Below are 20,078 nucleotides of genomic sequence, written 5' to 3' on the forward strand. Positions count from 1 at the left end.
CCTTGCATTCAATAAATCATATTTTTGCTGTGCAGCGCAACAGAATGTGAGTGTAAGATTTATTCATGCAAGCTGTAGATTTTTTGCACTGTTTGCTTTAGCAGAAACACACCTGAGGAGTCACCTTCTCACACGTGTACAGAAAAAAATGATTTCTTTGAATTAAACAGTTCTGTGAAGGGATCATTAACACTTATTATTTTACTTAAAGAAACTCTGGTTAAAAGTTAACTGTATGTATTTAAATGACAAAGTTGAGCAGCGTAAGTCATTCCCACTAATTGGGAGACTGCTGGGAGATGTTATCAAACAGTTTGTGATGTTATACGCTATGAACCCAGCATATTGAAAGCACTTCACATTTTTTTCTTGCTGCCACTTGGGACAGCCAAAGTGCAAAGGCACAGAGTTTTATCTTTGTTTTTAAGAAATATACACACAGCTTCATCCAGCTGGAATTCTCTTGGTGTGCAAATAAGAAAATAGAAAAAAAATAACACACTGCTAGTATTTTTTGTTGCACGTAGTAAAGTCAAATGTGTTCCTTGTGCATTCTGAAAAAATACATATTTTTCTATATTTATTGTTCTACAAATAAAGGCCTACGGTATATTTGGAGCAGAATCATATAATACTATATAATTTATTTAAAGCAGCTACAAGGGACATGTTTGGCGTTGTACTAAAGTGAGAGTTTCCATGAGTACCAGACTGCCATGATAAAACTTCTAATTTTACTTCAGCAGGGGCTGAATGTCTGCTCCACTCAGTCCTGATTTTAGTTATTCTGTGCCTCCCTTCACTCTAGTGGGCCAAGCAAAACAGTGTGGACCTCCAGCAGCGTGGTGTTGGTGCTGGCTCCCAGGAATAAGGTGGAGCAGTGGGTGAAGCTCTGTTCCTGGCTGGGGGAGAAGCCACTGCTGAGCAGGAGAGCTCCCTACCTCCCACCAGAGCTCCGACACCTCCAACACGGACAGATCTGGGTCTGAGGCCCCACTGGAGTCTGAGCTAAAGGAGGCTCTGGAAGATCTGCTAACTTTATCTGATTTTGTCAGAATTGGACCCGATGGTACCTGGAATAACTATAAAGAAATAGGCAATATTCTCACTGATGGTCTTGTGTGCTTATGTAGGTCACATAGAGGCATCAGTATTAAATGAGAGTTTAAAAAAACATAAAACTAGTCATAATTCCTTGTTGTTGCTTCAATATACTATATCAAATTCAAACATGTAAAAACAGTTCACCTTGACGGCTTTGCCCCTGGTTATTGTATAACCTTTTGTTGTTTGCTTTGTATTTAATATTGAGCAGACATAATGGATGTAACAGGCAGCCTTGGTTAACAACATCAGACTTTCTGTGGAAAACGACAATAAAGAAAATGACCAACAAATTAAAATGTCCTATTCAGAACAAGTGCTTTAGCATACTAAAACGTCCAATTTTGTGGACTTAAGTGAAAGATCCGCTTAGCCTGTTTACACTTTGACTTCTACAAGCTCGAGCCTTCATCTTGTAGGAAATGATGACCATTTCTCATTAAACCTTCCATCAGTGTAATTAACATTGATGAGCACCGAGATGTTTCGTGCCTCTTTATGCTTGTTTGCACAAAACACAAAGTGCTTCCCTTCCAAGAGGATGAACTGATGAAATACAAATGTAATACCACTCGAAACGTAGTGAAAAATGAAAACATGACCCCTGCTTTCAACTTTTACCATCCTGTAAACTTTCAGGCAATTACACAGCTTACCACATTGCAAAGTAAGTGGGTGCAACAGCTGCAAAATAAACCCCTGCACCCCCCCCACAAGGCAAGGGTTCCCTCGGCAGCTACAGAGCCTCGCAACAGAACAGCCTGCCCAGCAGTCACTCTGATAAAACAAGGACTTTCTTAGGGGACATATTCAACTTTATTAGGTAGTTCAAAGTATGGCAAGACAAAGAGAGGGGGAATGACACGAGACAAATGTCCTGGATCATAAGACATGCTCTAGTGCATGAGACATCTTGAGATAGAAGCTGTGGCGTAGGAGTTTGTTTGGACATTTCATTGCATTTCTTATCTATTCACCTATTGGGCTTCATACTTCTATTTAAAAAAGCTGAAGAGTCTGACCATGATATATAATTAAGATAGGCCAAACTTGTGGGTGGAAGTCCATATCCACTCAATAAATCTCCAGCTCACGTTTATTTTTATGTATAAGTGACAGCATTTCTGAAGTGAAGTTAACATTGAAAATGGAATCACATTGTTGAGATCCATACTATACTGTATATACAACAAAGTAAATATTGAACTATAATTTTATGGTGGGATTAAAGATTCTGAAGATTAGACTCAAAGCTATTTCTGTTCCGCTGTGTGCCTGTGGACGAGTGGTTGGTGTTTGCAGATATTAATTAAATAATCTCTGATCAGAGGACGAACAGTGAATTCTGTCCAAGTCTGGCTTTTCACTTTGAGAAGCAGCTATTGTTCAGTAATCTTTTGGATTAAACCCACAGCTCCCAGCAGGTTTGGTGGATTCTTAGCAAGTCATCCTTCTGTGATGTAATCAGAGGACATGCCCTTTACAGGAAAACTAAGATTTACCTCGAAAACTCCCATAGTTTCTCTTTTGTGCCCTCAGTTAAACAGACCTGCCAGATCTAACATACAAATCCTCAATCATCCTTCCAAAAAGAGAGAAACCAAATGAGAATATTGCACTAAGTGAACAAAAGCTGCTGGTTCTCTCTATTTGTTCATATTCATGAGCGGGTGGACAATTTGAATCAGACTCCTGAAACTCAAAGACTAATTCAAATCCTCTGAAAGACAGCATGTTTCCGTAAGAGGACCATTGTCGGGATCTATATACTGTTCATTTTCAGAAAATCTGCAGACTTATTTCACTGTTCTTTGAAAAAAGGGCTCTGCAAACTGGAGATCTTTTACTATGACTTCTTTGTAATTTGGGTTTTTTATAAGCCACCATGCCTTCATTCAACAGAGCTCCAATTTCGGTTTCCTTTATAGTGTTTTAACATGATTGCGCAGTTCATTCATTCATATACTCACACAGACAGACACTGGAAACTTTTGATTATGATAAAGTAAGAAAAAAATAAATAAATAATAATAATAATAATAATAACAATAATGATAAATATTTTTTATTTACTAATCCAGCAACTATTGAATGGATGATATGAAATTTTGTACTTACACTCATGATGAATTGTACTGGTTTTTTTTTGGTTGATTTTACTTCGAGCACCATCAGCAGGTTGACATCTTTGGCTTTTTATCTGATGTTTTGACTAATATTTGCTAGATTGCCATGTTATCTTATACAGATTTTCATGGTGCCCAGAAAGTTAATCACGATAATGTTAATTATCTGTTGACTTTTCATCTAGTGCAACCAGGAGGTCAAAGTTTTCACCTATCCAGTAAAATATCTTAACCTCTGCCAGACAGATTAGCACAATATTTTGTACTTTTTATGGTTCAATGATGATGAATCCCATGAATCTCCTGACCTTTCCATGAGGTTCACAATGTGAATACATCTGTGAAATATCTCAACAGCTATTGGACTGATTGCCATGAAATTGGGACAAACATTCATGTCCGCCTCAGGATGAATTGTAAATATTTTGGTGATCCCTTAACAGACCCATTCAGCCTGTTCTCCTGTCAAAAACGTTAATATAGGTTGTGTGTACAGGCAGCGAACAATAAGCTATATTTACGAATTTCACCATCCGCTGTAATGTGTCCGCTACCATCTTGCTTACGTAATAGTGATTGACAGCCAAGCGAAGTTTAAAACGGTTGGTTGGAAATTGGGGTGTTGGATGGGTCAAACATGCGGTGGACTTTCATCTGGGAGAGCGGGGTTCATGTCCTGTGTCAAAATAAAAAGTAAACAATTTTTTACTCAAGTTACATTCTTTACGTAAGTTACGTAACTTGCGGCAGTCACGTGACCCTTGTAACTACTTCATTTCCAGCATTTATTTACTGTTGAAACTGTCTTTTATAACGCCTTAGCAGAAGTTTTTTGCCCTAAACGGTGTGTGCTATTTTTAGAGCGTGACAATGTTCCGCGAGCCAGCGAGCCGCACTACAATACATTAATATGTGCCCTGAAGCGCTAGCCCGATACATGCCTACGTTCCGTAATTTGTAGTACTGACACACGTCCTCTTCTGCCATTTATGTTGGACAACTTGTTGACCCATCACAATAGTCTGGCTGAAAATTGCAAATAAATTTCAGCCCATCCTAAAAATTTGGTTTATGAGCATTTAAACCTCGCATACCTTGTACATACCACAGATTACTACCATATGAATTAATTTGTGTAATTTGTTAGTTTGAAATAATCTAATCCAGACTAGCATTCGCATGTTTTTCTGGATCAATACATAATATTCAAAGTTGTTTCAGGTATGAAACAATTTTGGAACACCTTATCTATGTAGTCACTTATTTATTTACAATCACTATGAGTCACTGTGGCAAATTACGTCTGGTGGTAAATTGATGTCTAATTATTCATACCCTTCAACAGATTACAAATGATACATTGCACATTCAGAATGATGGATTGGTGACTTATATCTTTCCTCTCTATTTCGCCATCATCGGACGCATCCATCAGACAACCATTCTTTCTCCTGACAGGCTGAAACTGTGATCTTTCATGGTGATCAAAACTCTCACCAACCGTTACTTCTCTCTGTCCCCCATAAATGACCAGTGAAGCATCAGTAAATCACTGCCCCGGAGTCATAACTTGTGTCGCTTCCTTTTTTAAGGACTTCTGAACCTGTCTGGGCTGATGCATTTATATGCACTTTACGTCAGGGAGCTCTTTTACTTGAAGTGGACATCAACAGCAGCATACACTTACAGAGACAGAGAGGTTTTTGTTTTATAACAGACACAGGCAAAGGTGAAAAAGGAAAGTGAAAGGGATAAAAGTACTGTATAAACTTTGAGGGAAAATGTCTTTCATTACAACTTTAGTTTTATGTCCATAATTAAGGCTATTAATCCAAATGATAATTAAAACATTGTACTCTTCAAGTTAATTTTTAAGACATGGAAACATCGAAACCAAAAATGTATACAGTAATAAGTACAAAAAAAATACTTTGGTGAGTATTATGTCATCATAACTAATCAAAATAGTGACCAAAACTACAATAAAAAGACACCGCCTGGTTTGGACGTTATCATGTTAGTGAATGGCGTTATGATGAAAAATGGACATGCTCCACCTAGTAGGTTTAGAAGGCCATTAGTAGCCCATTAAATGGGTATCTATACTAATCTTTATCAGCCTGTGAGAGATAAGTGTGAGAGTAAAATTATGAATTATCAGTACAGCTGCTGTAAACTCAGAAAGACTAACAAGCTCTGATTCTAAAATCTCTTTAACTCAGCCTTCATTTTGTGTGTGGTAACTGTGGTGGATGCATTCAAGGAACACTACACACCACTTTCACGCTTCTCACTCAGACGCGTCATTTGTCATTACAAGACGCTTAATTTTTCACTGCTTATTAATGTGATTTCTCAGCACTGAGGCGTTAAAGGCAGATTGTTTACCTTCAGCACAGTGGATCCCAGCTCCAGACCCACCAACACCGTCCTGTCCACCAGCTCAGCTATCCTGGGGTCGGCCACCTTCAGGGAGTCCTGGACCAGGTCCGTGACGTCCACCTGCCAGTCGGGCCCCAGCATGGTGATGACCTGGTCGGTGCCCTCTGTAGAGGTGGTGTGGAACTGGGTCAGCACCTTGACCACGGCCCGCTGGTACTGCAGGGTGCATCCTCGACTCACGCGGCGCTCGTCGTCTTCATCGTCTGCATCGCTGTCTCTGGTGCTCCTTGGATGGAAAAAAAGGGGGGAAATAATTGATATAGGGAATGAAAATGCACTAAAGCTTCCTCTTTCCTCTACATAATGTCGAGAATGAACCAAATAAAGCAGTGCTATCCTAAACCACCCATGAACATTGTGCCAATTTTAGGCAGCTGTGATCAAAAGTGATGAAAAGACAACTGAAGCTCAGTGCCTAAAAATCGGTCAAATATGTCCAGAATTGTTCACCAAAAAGATTGAGAACCCTTCATAAAACATTAAAAACTTAAAACCATCATCAATCATTACTAGTCACCTTTTTAAACGGAGCAGCTGCTGCTAAATTATGCTCAGCGCTTTGGTACGATGCTACGTCTCATGTGTGCCTTCTGTTCTTAAGGGTCTCTACTCTCTTTATAATTTGACATCATAACAGTGATGAGAAACTCGGCACCACTCCACACAAATCCATCACATTATCTGTTCTGATGTAAGGGCGATGAGGAAAACAATCCTCCCAGCCAGCAGGGAGGGAATGATAGGCACCAAAAAGCAGAGTTTTGGACTGATGCCCTTCTTATTTCACAGGGGCCCTGGGCAGCGGGGTTAAACATGCCAGGTGCATCCCCCACCGAGCACAATCTGCTCTACAACAAGATGTATGAGTTAGCCAACTTCGCTCAGCAGGCCTGACAGTCTGCCAGTTTCTCCTTAAAAAGCATCCTTCTGCTTAATCTTAGCTTTGACTTAAGTATCTGAACGACTTGAGATTCAGGAGAGGCAGCGGGGCTGTCAGCCACTGACAAAGTATATATCCCACCCATTGATTCAAGGAGCAGGTCCGATTATTAGGCTAAACACTTCTGTCCCGGGGTCTCATAAACACTTAGAATACACTCCCTGCACAGCAAAATGTATTGTTGCGTGCCTCTCTTCACCTGTCCCACCTACTGGCTTTGATTATTAATTCATCCTAGCATGCTAGCGCTCTACACTTCATCATTTCCCCCAATACTTCAGCACTCTGCTCTGCTTATAACTTTGCACTGGCAGGCTATATGATGTATAACAGGAATAAAAAAGTCCTCCCCATAAGGCTTTAATGGATTACTGAAGGTACCTGCATGTTCATTTAAGCAACTTTAACTTCACCTCATGAACCTCTTTTGCTCCGATTAAGCTTGGGTCGTAGACTTATCACTTCTGTGTCTATGGTTGGCTGAATGTGTTACTTTGAAGTTAATAAAATATGCAAAGCTCTTTCACAGTCACTGTGTGATTTTGTAGCAATGTGGCAAAGTCACTATGAATTCAATACTATGGAAATTATTGCTCTGACAGGTAAAAAGCTACAGACGTTACATTAGTCAGTGCAATGATGCGTGACTTTCGTACAAACTGCATCTATGCTGTCAGAAGAACAATAACAATACAAACAGCATAATAAAAATAACATACAGCTGCAACAACATGGTTTTACTGTAGCAAGTTAAGCATTTGGGGGTTAAATAATCTTGCAGTGTCTTCTGTCTTAAATAGTGAATGTGTACAAGCCTATAAAAGTTGCACACCTATAGCTTGCATGGACATTAATGAGATTTTATTATTATTTTCAAATCAGATGGTGGTTTAAAGGTGGAGTCAGTGATTCTAGGTAAAGACTGAGATTTAAACTCAACACCCAAACAAGTACATCCCTCCCACTCAGCCCGAGCCACTTTCTTTGTTTCCCATTTACAGAGCTAGGGCTGATCATGATAACCAGATTTTTTTTTCAGTGCAGGGAGATTTGGAATAGAATTGCGGACTCCAACTTTAAGAAAAACTTAAGAAGAATTGTCAACACAGTTTAGCATGCATCTTTCTGGTTGAGACTGGGCCATTTTTTAATGGAAAGCCAATTTAAAGTATAAAAAAGAAAAAAAAGAAAGAACATTCTATCACAAAATCTGTGGGTCAAATTAAATTTTTTTTACCTACAATGTTGAAATGTGATGGTGAAAATATTAATTAATATAATGAACAGCAGCACATCAAAACAGTAAGGCTGGGCATTTTGTGGATTGTTGCACGTTTCCTTTGTTGGAGGTTTTTTTTTTATGTCAAAAGACATAAATAGCAGAAAGAATTGGTCTGTCACCACAAATTGGGGATCAGAGAAAAGAAGAACAGCTGGACACATACAGTAGCAGGGACTTAAATCAGAATATCCAGTCATCTGCTACATAATTAATGTGTCCACCTAAAGCATATCTAAATTGTGAGAGCCCAAATAACCCAATAGGAGCAAACCTCATCAAAGCACTTGCCTGATGTTATTAATCACCTTAAACAGTAATGTACTACAAGAAGACAATGAACAGGGAAACTGGGACCTAAAAGTGATCTTAGGTGCATTTGTCTCTCTGGCCTGGATGTCATCCGGACTTCTTCCTGTGGCCCTCTGTGTGTTGGAGACTGACAGTGTAGCTCCAGGTCATGTAGCTGTTGTTGTACTAAGGTAAGTGAGTTAACTCCACAGCAGACGCTGAGACTGCACACTCAGTTACTCATTCAGTTAAAGGTAGAGAAAAACCCAATGAGACAGTAAGACTCTCTCTGTCTCTGTCAAGGAGTTTCACAACTCTTGGCTCAGGTCAGTGAAAGTTTACCTTCCTGAGTCTGTACCTGAAAATAAGGTTGATATTTTTCCTCCCCTAGAAGAATATTGTCTGTTCTTATTAGAGTCTCTGATACAACCGTACAAGCTGAAGCTTCAGTGCACACAGGCTGCCCGCCCGATTACACTTTCTTTCCTTTTTTAGAGCATGTTGCTGGATAATGCAGCCAGTGAGCAATTCTGCAGCACTGTAGCAAAGGCCCACTGCAGGCCAAGAGACCTTGCTGCGCATGAAGGTTCAGAATGTGTCACGTTGCAGAAGTGAGGGGATGTAGGATGGAAAGACTGCAACGAAAAGGAAAATAAAAGAGCTAAGGAGGCGAGGGAATGAGTGTGGGAGGTTAGAGGTTGTGTAAAGGAGTCAGAGCGTTTGTGAGAGGAGGAAAATAGGCAAGCAGGACTCAGCGATGGGAGGATTGAGAGGAGTTAATGAAAATACAATAATTCAGTCGCAAAATGAAGCAGCTTTAGCAAAGTCTGCTGCAGATAAACATCATGATTACGTTGAACTGGAGTGTGTTTGAGATGACTAACGAGCTACATTATATCATATCAGAGTTTCTACTTTGAGGCATTATTTACAGTGCTTTGTGAGGCCTGTGCAAACATCATCTAATTCATTATCACAGCACTCCTTAATGACTGTAAACAAACAACACCAAGGTCAAGACTGATCCTGCTGTCTCATGCCAGTGTGACTGTAAGTGCAGAATTAAGATGATTCCTCGTAAATCCTCTTGCTGTCTGTCCTTTCTCTGCCTGCCTGCCACCTCGCTACAGTAGAGCGTGCCAGTCTTGGTGCCAGTTGTTGGCAGGAGTCTTGTTTTGTTAATGGCACACGTTCAGGTTGTTGTTCTGCAAGACACATAGAAGTCTCAAGCCTTGACTCTATGGCTGCTCCATTATGGCAAAAAACATCTTGTTCTGATTGATTTGGTTGGTTAAAACTAGGTTTAACATATTCCAGCCAAAGCTCACCGCTGCACAAGACTGGTCTCACTTCAAAAACGACCCCATAGGTCGTAGTAGTAATTGTGAATGATGGCAGTGTGTGGTATAAATGATGGAAGTTGCACTCAGGGAGGGAGTTGTGTTGGATGGGTTGAACAAATATCGGCCCTTCACCCAGCAGAACAAGGTTTGTGTCCCATGTGAAAACAAAAGTAAATTATTTTAAACATCACCTTTTTAAGTAACTCTGTCACTTCTGGAAGTCACGTCACCCTCGTAACTACTTCACTTCTGGTGCACACATATAATTATTTACTTTTAAGCTGTCTTTTATAACACTTTACCAAGAAGTTTGATTTGAAGTCTGATTTGACATATCATGTCAAAGTATTCAGTATTCATTCTTTAAAATGCTTCATAAAAGCCAAAATACGTCACTAAAGTTTATTTGATGTACTTTACTAGGAAAAATAGAACCATCAGAACAGTTTTGTTTGTTTTTTGTCATGTAAACAATTGTGATGTTAGTTAGATTGCTCAATTCAGCACTATGGAATATTAAATCTTAGCCTTATTCTTTAGGTGTGCAAAAAATACAGATTATGAACTTGTTTTTAAGATACAAAAATCACTTTTTCTATCAGTATCGACACAAGGAGCAGGTAATTATAAAAAAAAAAAAAAAGAAAAATCCATATCATGCACCCCTGCATGTGGATGCCAGCCTATTGTGATGCTGCTACAGCTACGGATCAAGCAACAGAACAACATGTATTCTATATCACATGCATCAAAAGATATGTCCAAAACCACCAGCAGAAATATCAGTGAAAACACAAAGAGTCCTGTGGGGAGGCCGGTGCAGTCAGTATCAGCAGCTTCAGTAGTCTGCATGTGGCACCATTGAGAATGATGGGAGACGTCTTTGTCTGCAGTTGCCTGATGCCACAAAGAACTACAGGGAAAAGTAAAGAACATTACATCCCCTCAGTAAATTCAAATGACAGCATGCAGGAGAGAAATGCTTCACCTGCAGTGAAATGAATTCTCTGGCCTGGCTGTGTGACAATCACAGCAACCTAAAATAGCTCACAAGGGGTCTTTGATTATTGTTTTCATGAAGGCATCAAGGGAAGTTATATGCATAGAAAATGGGTTGGACGAATTGTAGAGATACAAACTTTAGGAAAGACACACTTTAAAACGCACCAATTTGCTTTAAACAACCAGTACAGCTATTGATATTCAGGGAACGTTGAATAACAAAGAAAATATCGTAATACAAAACTTATACCAAGTGAAACTGCAGGCAAACCCTGGGGCCTGGTAAACCCTGGACAAACGGCAAACACCATTCAAAATAACGGCGTCTGAATCTCACAACTCTGATAAAAGGACATATATGGTTCCTTATCTGCAGCTGCATTATGCTTTAATAGGCTGGGCCTTCTGCAGAAAATGAGTGAATGGTGCTGAAGTGGGGATTTAAGACACATTTTACATGTCAAAATAACATAGCAACTATTGCACATTATAGTCCACTGGAGATCATTGAAGAATAAGGCTATGCAAGATGTTTTCCAAGCACTAGAGGACATTTGAAATAACTTAATTCTTCAAACAACTCCTTAAACACGCCATTTGTATTCAGGTTGGGTTGGAATGGATTTGGTCTATGAGATGTACTCCAGCAACGACGGCAGCAGCCACCCGCATGAGTGTTAATGCTCCCATTAAACATCCCCTAAATGAAGGGTTGTGGGCCTGTTTGTTACTGCTCCATGCATGACAAGAATGCAGGGATATTTTAATGAGCCCAGGTTCCTTAACCTGAGACCACATTCTTCATCAGGGTCCTGGCTCGAACAACCTTAATCTCCCACCGGTGCCGTCTTTTTCCACATCTAAAGGTGTTATATTTCTAACAGCTCATTCATTTTTTATTGCCTGCTGGATTCCTTCTATCGACAAAATCTTCCACTGTATAATACTGACATGAAAGCCAAGATGTCTGGTTCCTTACAATAAACAGAACACAACAATAGTTGCCAAGTATGCATCATAAAGATGTATATTCACCATAAACCATAAAACCAAGAGACATTTAGTCTATATGCTTAACCTACAGTGTCCTAATAAAGCAAGACACAGGATAAAAGTATTCTTAAACTGTATTTGAATGGGATACAGGAAATGTGTTACTTCTAATTAATAGAAAAAGGAAACAACTACATTTTCATATAATATTTAAAAGTCTGCACATGTGCTTTTAAATGTACCTTTAGTGTATATTTGATGGACTGAAACTATTTAAGACAAAAAAAACCCCAATCATTATCTTAAATGGCCAAAAAACTGTTCCTCTAAAAAATATTATGTAACTTTTGTAACTGAGTTTCCCCATGTATTGTTGTCCATTTATTCATGTTTTATATAGTATGTATCTTTTTTGTTTTATTTATATTGACATGCACACACCAAAGGCACACACACACACACACACACACACACACACACACACACACACACACACACACACACACACACACACACACACACACACACACACACACACACACACACACACACACACACACACACACACACACACACACACACACACACCTAACACTTAAATTTTCTGTTCCTGTAGTTTTTTTTTTTTAATTTGTCATTTTAAATTGTACAAAATAAAAAACTAGAACTAAACAATGGCAACAGAAATAAAAAAATACTACCAATGAATTGCATTAAAATGTTTTTTTTTTTTTCCAAATGGGCAGATATTCTATCAAATGTTTATGTCCTATGCTTCATGTTTGAATTAAATGTTCAAAATGTTTTTATTGGTTTCTTCAGGTTTTGAAACTATAGCATTTTAACAATATGCCAACACCTTGATGCGGCTGGTTGGCACAAATGTACAGCATGACTTTAATCACAAATCACATAAACTGATACCTTAATCTTTCATTTGCTGCTGGTTAGAATATTCCAACAAAATTATACCAGAGGAATAAGGCAGAGAGTGAAAAGTTGGCCAGCATTACCTCTGCATGACCGTATTACTACATCAACAGTGTGGCAGCTTCGTGGAAGCGCAGCTACAACAACTCTGACCATCATTTTGAATCCACAGTAACACCCTAAATTACCTGCTTGTTAGTCCAAAAACATCATTATCTATCCAAAAGTACAACCAATATTCACTCTAAGAAAGCTTTCTGTGTACAAAGTCAAATTAAGTCTGTGTTTTGGACTTGTAGTATAAAATGGGTTCAGATGGTTATGACACAAAACATGACAACCTCGTAGATCAATTTGCACTTATGAGCGTCATTTTGCAGGCAAAATTTCTGTACTGCTTGCCAAACCTGGGAATCTAATTGGAGCAAAACAAGCAAGTATACATGTAATCATGGATAACAGAGAGAAGGCTGTGCTGCTTTTTAGCTTCTAATGTTTAAGACCGCAGGTCCATGCTCTTTGGATAATGAGCCCTCTGGTAATCATGTACAAAAATAACAAGGAAAGAAAATCTACTGCACATAATGCATTCTGGCTCAGTTGGCTTTTAGTATAGCATATATTTAAGAAAAAGTAAGCTTCCTTGAAATACACTTTTTATTTCAATACTGCTTGCTTGTTTTTTTGTAGTTCATATGTCAGGTTAATTGTCCTGTTGAGTGACAGGGCAATGTGTGCACAATTATAGTTATTATAGTCCACAGCCTGCACTTTTAGTTCCCCGGCTACATTAAAAGCATCCTAACTGTATCTCCGTTTGGATGTGAGCCTCACCTTCGGTCGGGCAGAATGGGAACCCTCCAGCCTTTGATGAAGCTGAGATTGTTGTCAGAAAGTTCCACTTGCAGGGGAAGTTTGGGCACCCAGACGGTCAGCTCCAGCGGCGCGCTCAGGTGCTCGTAGCTGAAGATCACCCTGGCGTTCATGGATCCCCGTGTCTCCTTCCCATTGACGAACACATAGTCGCAATTCATGGACACCTAGGACAGATCAGGGTCAGAAGTCAGAGACCATCTATATGGTAATGGTCACGTCAGTGGCAGAGGATCTAAGTGATATGTGATGATATACAGCACAGTATGGATGCAGCTGTCAGCGCCACAATTCATCACAGAGCATTTCAAGGTTGACACTTTGAGCAGAGCAAATATACAGCAAGGATCTTTCTGGTGTTTTTAATGTGATGTGAAAGTTCAGGGATCATAAACCACCTCTGCCAACACTTTCGTTTTGTCTTGAAGCTCTGTTTCACCCAATTCAAATGATAAACAAAATAAGATTTCTGTCTCTGATATGGGTAAAACTGAACAGCAAGCTGGCTTTCCAGAAACAATATCGCAATTACTCAGGATCAGTGGAGGAAGACGTATTCAGATCCCCTACTTTAGTAAAATTACAAACACCACACCGCAGAATGATTCCACTACAAGTAATGGTAAAGTCCTGCTTCAAAACTTACTTTTTTTTTTTTTTTTTTTTTTTTTTGGGGCATTTTTGTAGCTTTATTTACAGGACAGATATTGAGAGTGAAAGGGGGAGACAGAGGGGGAAGACATGCAGGAAAGGGCTCCGAGCCGGATTCGAACCCGGGCCGCCCGCTTACGAGGACTGGGCCTCTGTGGTATGCGATCTACCAGGTGTGCCACCGGGAACGCCCCCTCAAAACTTACTTAAGTAAAAGTACAAAAGTATCAGCATCATAATGTACTTAAAGTATTAAAGGTAAAAGTACTCATTATGTAGAAGGGACCTGCTCAAATAGTTTTATATATACAAAATATATTATTGGATTATTATTATTGATGCAATCATGTAAGCACTGATGTCAAGGTAGGGCTAAATTAACCACTAAATATACTTTTACATGGTTCAATTCATAACCATAACCATTGTTTTAAATGAATTACGTTTTTTATGATAAATCTTGAACCGGAAAAGTAAAAGTTGACAGCTTAATGTAGTGGAGTAAATAGTACAATATTTACCCTTAAAATGTAGTGAAGTAGAAGTATAAAGTATAAAAGTATAAAAGAACCTCAAAATTGTGCAATACTTGTGTACTGCTCAGGATAATCCAGAAATTACTTTCTTGTCAATAAATAGTCACAATTTCTCTCATAACATACGCACATAAAACCAAAACTATCTGCATGACTACATACCACTGGACATTATTTTTGCAATCTGGGTGAAACAACATTAAAAATTAGTCTATATGTTAATAATTAGCACACTGTGGAGCGGTGCTTCCCAGCCATGTGTCACTGACTCTGCAGTTTTTCATTTCAAACAAACACTACAGCAGCTGATTTTGGCAGCCTCGACCACAGACATGGAACGAATCAGTGAAAATCAGCTGCTGCTGTGTTTGGTCAGAATAAAAAACCCAAAGAGCTTTAACGGCACAACGCTGATAAAGACTGCTGTAAACAATACTTACTGGCTGTGGGCTGTTCTCTAATCTAATTTGCATCTTTTATGCAGTCAAATGAATGCTTCTTAGTGACCCAGTGTTTGATAAGCATGTACAGTGAAAATTAGGCATGCGAACCACGTCCTAACCCCACCACCTCTCCTGCCCATTCTCAGAATAATGATCTATGAACAATTACACAGACATGTATGCCAACAAAAGCTTTTAGGCAAACACATAATTCATATAATATGAAGGCTGACAGCAGTGTGACATTTCACATGAACTTCAGATCATAACACCTACATGGCACATTAATAAACATATTCATACATTTCACCTTTCACAAGACATTTGTGTAATGTGATATCATTTGTGACACAGAAATGACACAGAGTATTAATTCAATATATGGACATTTCTATATTTAAGTCCTCGCAAGTGCCATTTTTAACTTAAAACCATTCTTTAGCTTTCCCATCTAGTCAAAAATCTCCAGCTCCATTTGAATTATCATAAATACTTGTCCCCCTCTAACACTAAATTATTAACTGCAATGGATCTGGAGGGCTTTGCTTTTGGGCTCCCATCGAAGATTTATCTAGTGGTGGGAGGTAGCTGGCATTGTAATCAGAGGATCTAATCTCCCGCAAATGGAGGTCGGGCTGGCCAGTCTTCTCAGGGCTGGGGATTCATCATAACTGGGAGGGGGTCTGGGTAATATAATTCCCCCTCCATGCAGACAGGCCGGAGAGGGGGAAGAGGGTGGGTGGATGGACTTCTTAAGATGACAGTCTTTCCCTCTAGTTCAGTTAATGCAATTTTGCAAGGTTTGACCTTATGGTCGACCACAGTATCCAGGTTTTGTGTGTTATTGTTCTGTCTGCTCGTGTGCAGTCTTATCTGTGCGAAGTGAGTTACAAAAGGCCGAAGAAGAAGAAGTAACTCAACACAACGAACCCAGCCACCTTGATTAATCACAGCATGGCTGGCTGTATGCAGAGTCGAGAACATCTGCCTGACATGCACTCCCTTCTACCCTAAAGTCACACACACACTCACACTCACACACACACACACACACACACACACACACACACACACACACACACTGAAAAGGTGCCCTAGCTGCAGTGCCGCTTCAGCTCCTGCGGCTATTGCTGCTGATAAACTTGGCCGGCTAATTGCAAGTCAAAAGCTGTTAGTAACTCTGGGTATCAGTGGCCCTGTGGGGGCTTGCTGAGGAGGGCTTTCACACACTGAGCCGCCACATGCCGTCACACTGCTGCTAATGCGCTGTGGCATCTTCCCTGGTGCCAGCAGATTGCCTGGGTGGAGACAGATCGTCAGGACAAGTGCAAGTGCTTCCCGCATCCGTTGGCGTACTGGTCACATGCACAGAGTGAAGGACTGGCTCGGTTAATAAAGGTGAAGACACCTAAGAAGCTGTCACACATTTATTCCATAACATTAAGTGAATTAAGTCCCAGACGGCTCCAGCGAAGGCAGCAGCTTCTGTCCTTTAAACAAGTAATGCTTTAATGGCATTTTATTATAATGTGACCATCCGCTGCTCATTCACATTCTGCAGTGATGGCAGTTAAACACATTTGTTCGCATAATCCAGTGTGGAACTTGAGCCATTATTTTTTTCCATCTTGAGCAGTCAGGCTGCTTAAACAGATTTACTGCCATTACATCATCGGCTCATTATTTACACTTGACCCCGAGGAGGGGCACTTCAGAATAAAGTTCCAAAAGTTAGGGGCCAAGATGGAATCAAAAAAGAAAAACACTTGATCCTACACTTTCTGTAATACAACTCCATGACATATTTCATTACACCCTCTCTGCCTAATGACCAGTGGTGGGTAAAGTATTCAGCTCCCTTACTTAAGTAAAAATACAAATACCAGAATTTGAAATGACTCCACTACAAGTAAAAGTCCTGCATTCAAAAAGTAAAAGTACAAAAGTATCAGCATCAAAATGTACTTAAAGTATGAAAAATAAAATAAAAAAACTTATTCAGAATGGACCCACTCTGATCTGATCTGATCTGACTCTGGACCCACTTATGTAAGCAGTGTTTTAGTTATATAAAGATAGGGTTCATTTTAACTACATAATATACTGTTATGAGGTTTAATAATTTAAAAAAGTCTCATCACTTTAAATTGATCATGTTTTGTATGTAAAATCTTGACCTGAAAGTAACTAAATGAAGCTAAATGAAGTGGATAAAAAAGTTATATTAAGCTATAAAATTACATAAAATGGAAATACTCAAATAAAGTACCTCAAGATTGTAGTTAAGTACAGTACTTGAGTGAATGTACTTCATTACATTCCACTGCTAATGACCACCCACACTTTTTCAGCTACATCACAGCCCCAGTTTGTAGCAAAGACTTTGTGTAATCTTATGACTTCTTTACTATTATTTTTATCAGATTTGTCAAAGCTCCTCCAAAGCACCTGGAGAGCTAAAGTACTCTTCAATTGTTCCCTTTGACAGCAAACCCATTAATGAGTGAAAGAGCCTCGAGTAACTAGAGTGAACAGAAAGTGAGGACTGACCGGTACGGACATAACCACACTGACCTAAACTGACATAAAGTATGAAGTCTACAATTCATAATTCACAATCGTATTAATAAACCTCAATTTAAAAAAAAGGTGGGGGAAAAAAATTATGTGAGAAACAGTGTGTAAATTACAATGACAGTCAAAACAATCTCTAGTTTTAGTAGTGGGACGAAGGTGGGTGGATATTCTGACAGCAAAGTATATTTTTCTAAACTTAGAGGCTATGTCAGAGGTTTATCATTTATTAGACAGCATGAAAGGTCATGATGACACGCTTCATATTGGACTGGAACCCCAGTTGCAAGGGTTACATGGTATATGTGTCGCAGATTTAGAAGCAGCTTGGTCACCGCAAAACATAATATGGTCTTTTATAATAAAATGGAAAAAGAAAGAAATACACAAAGCCAGATGCAGACAAAATATTCCAAATATTTTCTATGTTAGAGTTGCAATTATCCCTGAGGCGGTGAGAAATGATCACTCAGCTGGGCTGCTTGAAAGCTAAAATACACCGGGTGATTTCACAAACAAGGCTTTTGTTCCAGGGTCGCTCCTACACTTTGATTTCCTTTAAGTGTATCAAACAAAGTATGGAAGACAAGTGGTTTTCTCACCCACGTTTCAATGTCAAAGACGCCACATAACAAAGAATAAATCTGTGCAGCAGAAAAAAAGGGAGGCATCTTGATGGCATTCATATATTCATACTGGCTGGCATGTGTCTCCAAACAGAAACCGCAATCATTCTGGGTTTTATTTTCAAATTTAAATATCCACTAAATTAATTGCCACAATACTCTGCCAAATGGGTTTTCTATTTAGGGATAACATATGTATTAAATGAACACTGAATGGAAGCTGACATATGGCTAGCATTACTGGGATTGTGTCTTGGATGAAGCTTTTCTTTATGTGATGGATGTGTGCTGGCTTCAAGAGCAGTGCAACCATTGAGTTCATTTAGCTCTGTTAGCTAAATGAGCCAGCCCCCATTAGCCTGTTGTTGGTAGTATTAATGATCTTCAGGCTGAGAATGATGTGTTGTTCTGGAAAGCTGGTTCTTTGGAGCCTTTTGGAAACAGTTTGGATGCAAATATTTCATTTATTTCATATTGCAAAGCAGTGATCTGAATACTTTAAAGGGTTGTTCATCCAAATGATGTATTAAAAAATGTACCTCTGCTGGTATCGACACATTCAGGTACTTACAATCACCTTCATTGTAGAACGAAGGTGCAAAGTGCCCTGTCAACTGTCAATGCTTTTTTTCAGACTGATGCAGTTGAATTTTTTTAAATCCAGCACCCACGTTGTGTAAGTTGTGAAAGCGCCCATCTGTGCACCCATGGGTGTGATGGTTGTCATCCAAGTTTTTGGCACATTACTGTCCAGGCAGCAGAAAGTACCTGGGCCCCTACTCATCATTATTCCCCCATGTAACTGTATCTAGTTTAAAAACAGTGGGCGTTAATATGCTGCTATCAAAGCCTCTGATCTTGTGAAAAAGCTTTCTGCAATAAAAAGAATGTGGATCACATATAATCGCAATATAATGTATATACAGTACTGCTCATTTTAAAATTAAAATAACAGACATACAGTCTAGACATTGTTAATGTGTTAAATGAGTATTAAAGATTGAAACGGCTGATTTTTCTTATGAACTATCTATTAAATATTGTCAGCAACCATCACTCATGTGTTCCAGTGGTACATTGTGTTAATCCATATTTATAGTGTTGAAAGGCTGGTTGATCATTAAAACACCTGTGCATTATTTTAGCACAGCTGAAAACTGTTTTGTGCTGCTTTGAGAAGCAATAAAACGATCCTTCCTCAGGCTAGTTGAGTATTTTGAGGTAAAGTTGGAGATTTGTATTATTATTTCTGCCCATATCAATGTCTTTACTATATTTTCAATTCATTTTGTAACTTATTTCATGAATTAAACAGTTTGTTCGGTGACCCCAAACTTTTGAGCGCTAGTGTATATATTATACTGTATATATTTTGTTATTTGGATTAATTCATCCTTTACATTTAGGGTTTTGAATTCACTACAAGAAATTCAAGAATGACATCAATTTCTAGATGTCATGAGTGACATCAGACTGGACTCCCCACAAAAACGTCAATGTAAGGCGTTTGTAGATGCAGCAAAATACAACTCATATCTTACAACAAGTTTTTGACTGTCCTTCGTCCCGATGTTACAGACGTAGTAGCAATGATTGATTGAGTTTAAAAGGTAGAAGGAGCGGAGGTGGAAGGGTCGAACAAACGGCAAACTTTCACCCAGGAGAATGGGGTACGTGTCTCGTGTGAAAACAAAAGTAAATTGGTCTTTCCATGGCTCACGTCACCCTTGCAACTACTTCACTTCTGGCAATTACGTACATTTATGTACAAGTTTTTTGCCCTAAGCCTAGGTCAATGGTTTTGTGGCCTGTATTCACAGAAACTGCAGCCTTTTTAACAACCTGGAACAGCATGTGTATGTATAATGATGTGTGTGCTATTTTTAGAACGATACGAATAACGGTCTGTTCTATCGTTGAGGTTG

The 20,078-nt window shown here is 39.1% G+C and overlaps 1 protein-coding gene across 3 annotated transcripts in view; it reads right to left on the reverse strand.

The window, feature by feature from the left end:
* tmem132e (transmembrane protein 132E) overlaps positions 1 to 20,078 on the reverse strand; it is a 358,154-nt gene that overhangs the window by 15,807 nt on the left and 322,269 nt on the right. For all 3 annotated transcript variants that reach the window (XM_059351344.1, XM_059351345.1, XM_059351342.1), the window contains exons 6-7: positions 13,285 to 13,490; positions 5,619 to 5,898 (exon numbers count right to left, since the gene is read on the reverse strand). In XM_059351344.1, coding sequence (XP_059207327.1) covers positions 5,619 to 5,898; positions 13,285 to 13,490 — 486 coding nt within the window. The remainder of the gene's footprint in view (positions 1 to 5,618; positions 5,899 to 13,284; positions 13,491 to 20,078) is intronic.

The sequence above is a fragment of the Centropristis striata genome, chromosome 15, assembly GCF_030273125.1.
Source record: "Centropristis striata isolate RG_2023a ecotype Rhode Island chromosome 15, C.striata_1.0, whole genome shotgun sequence".
Lineage (NCBI taxonomy): Eukaryota > Metazoa > Chordata > Actinopteri > Perciformes > Serranidae > Centropristis > Centropristis striata.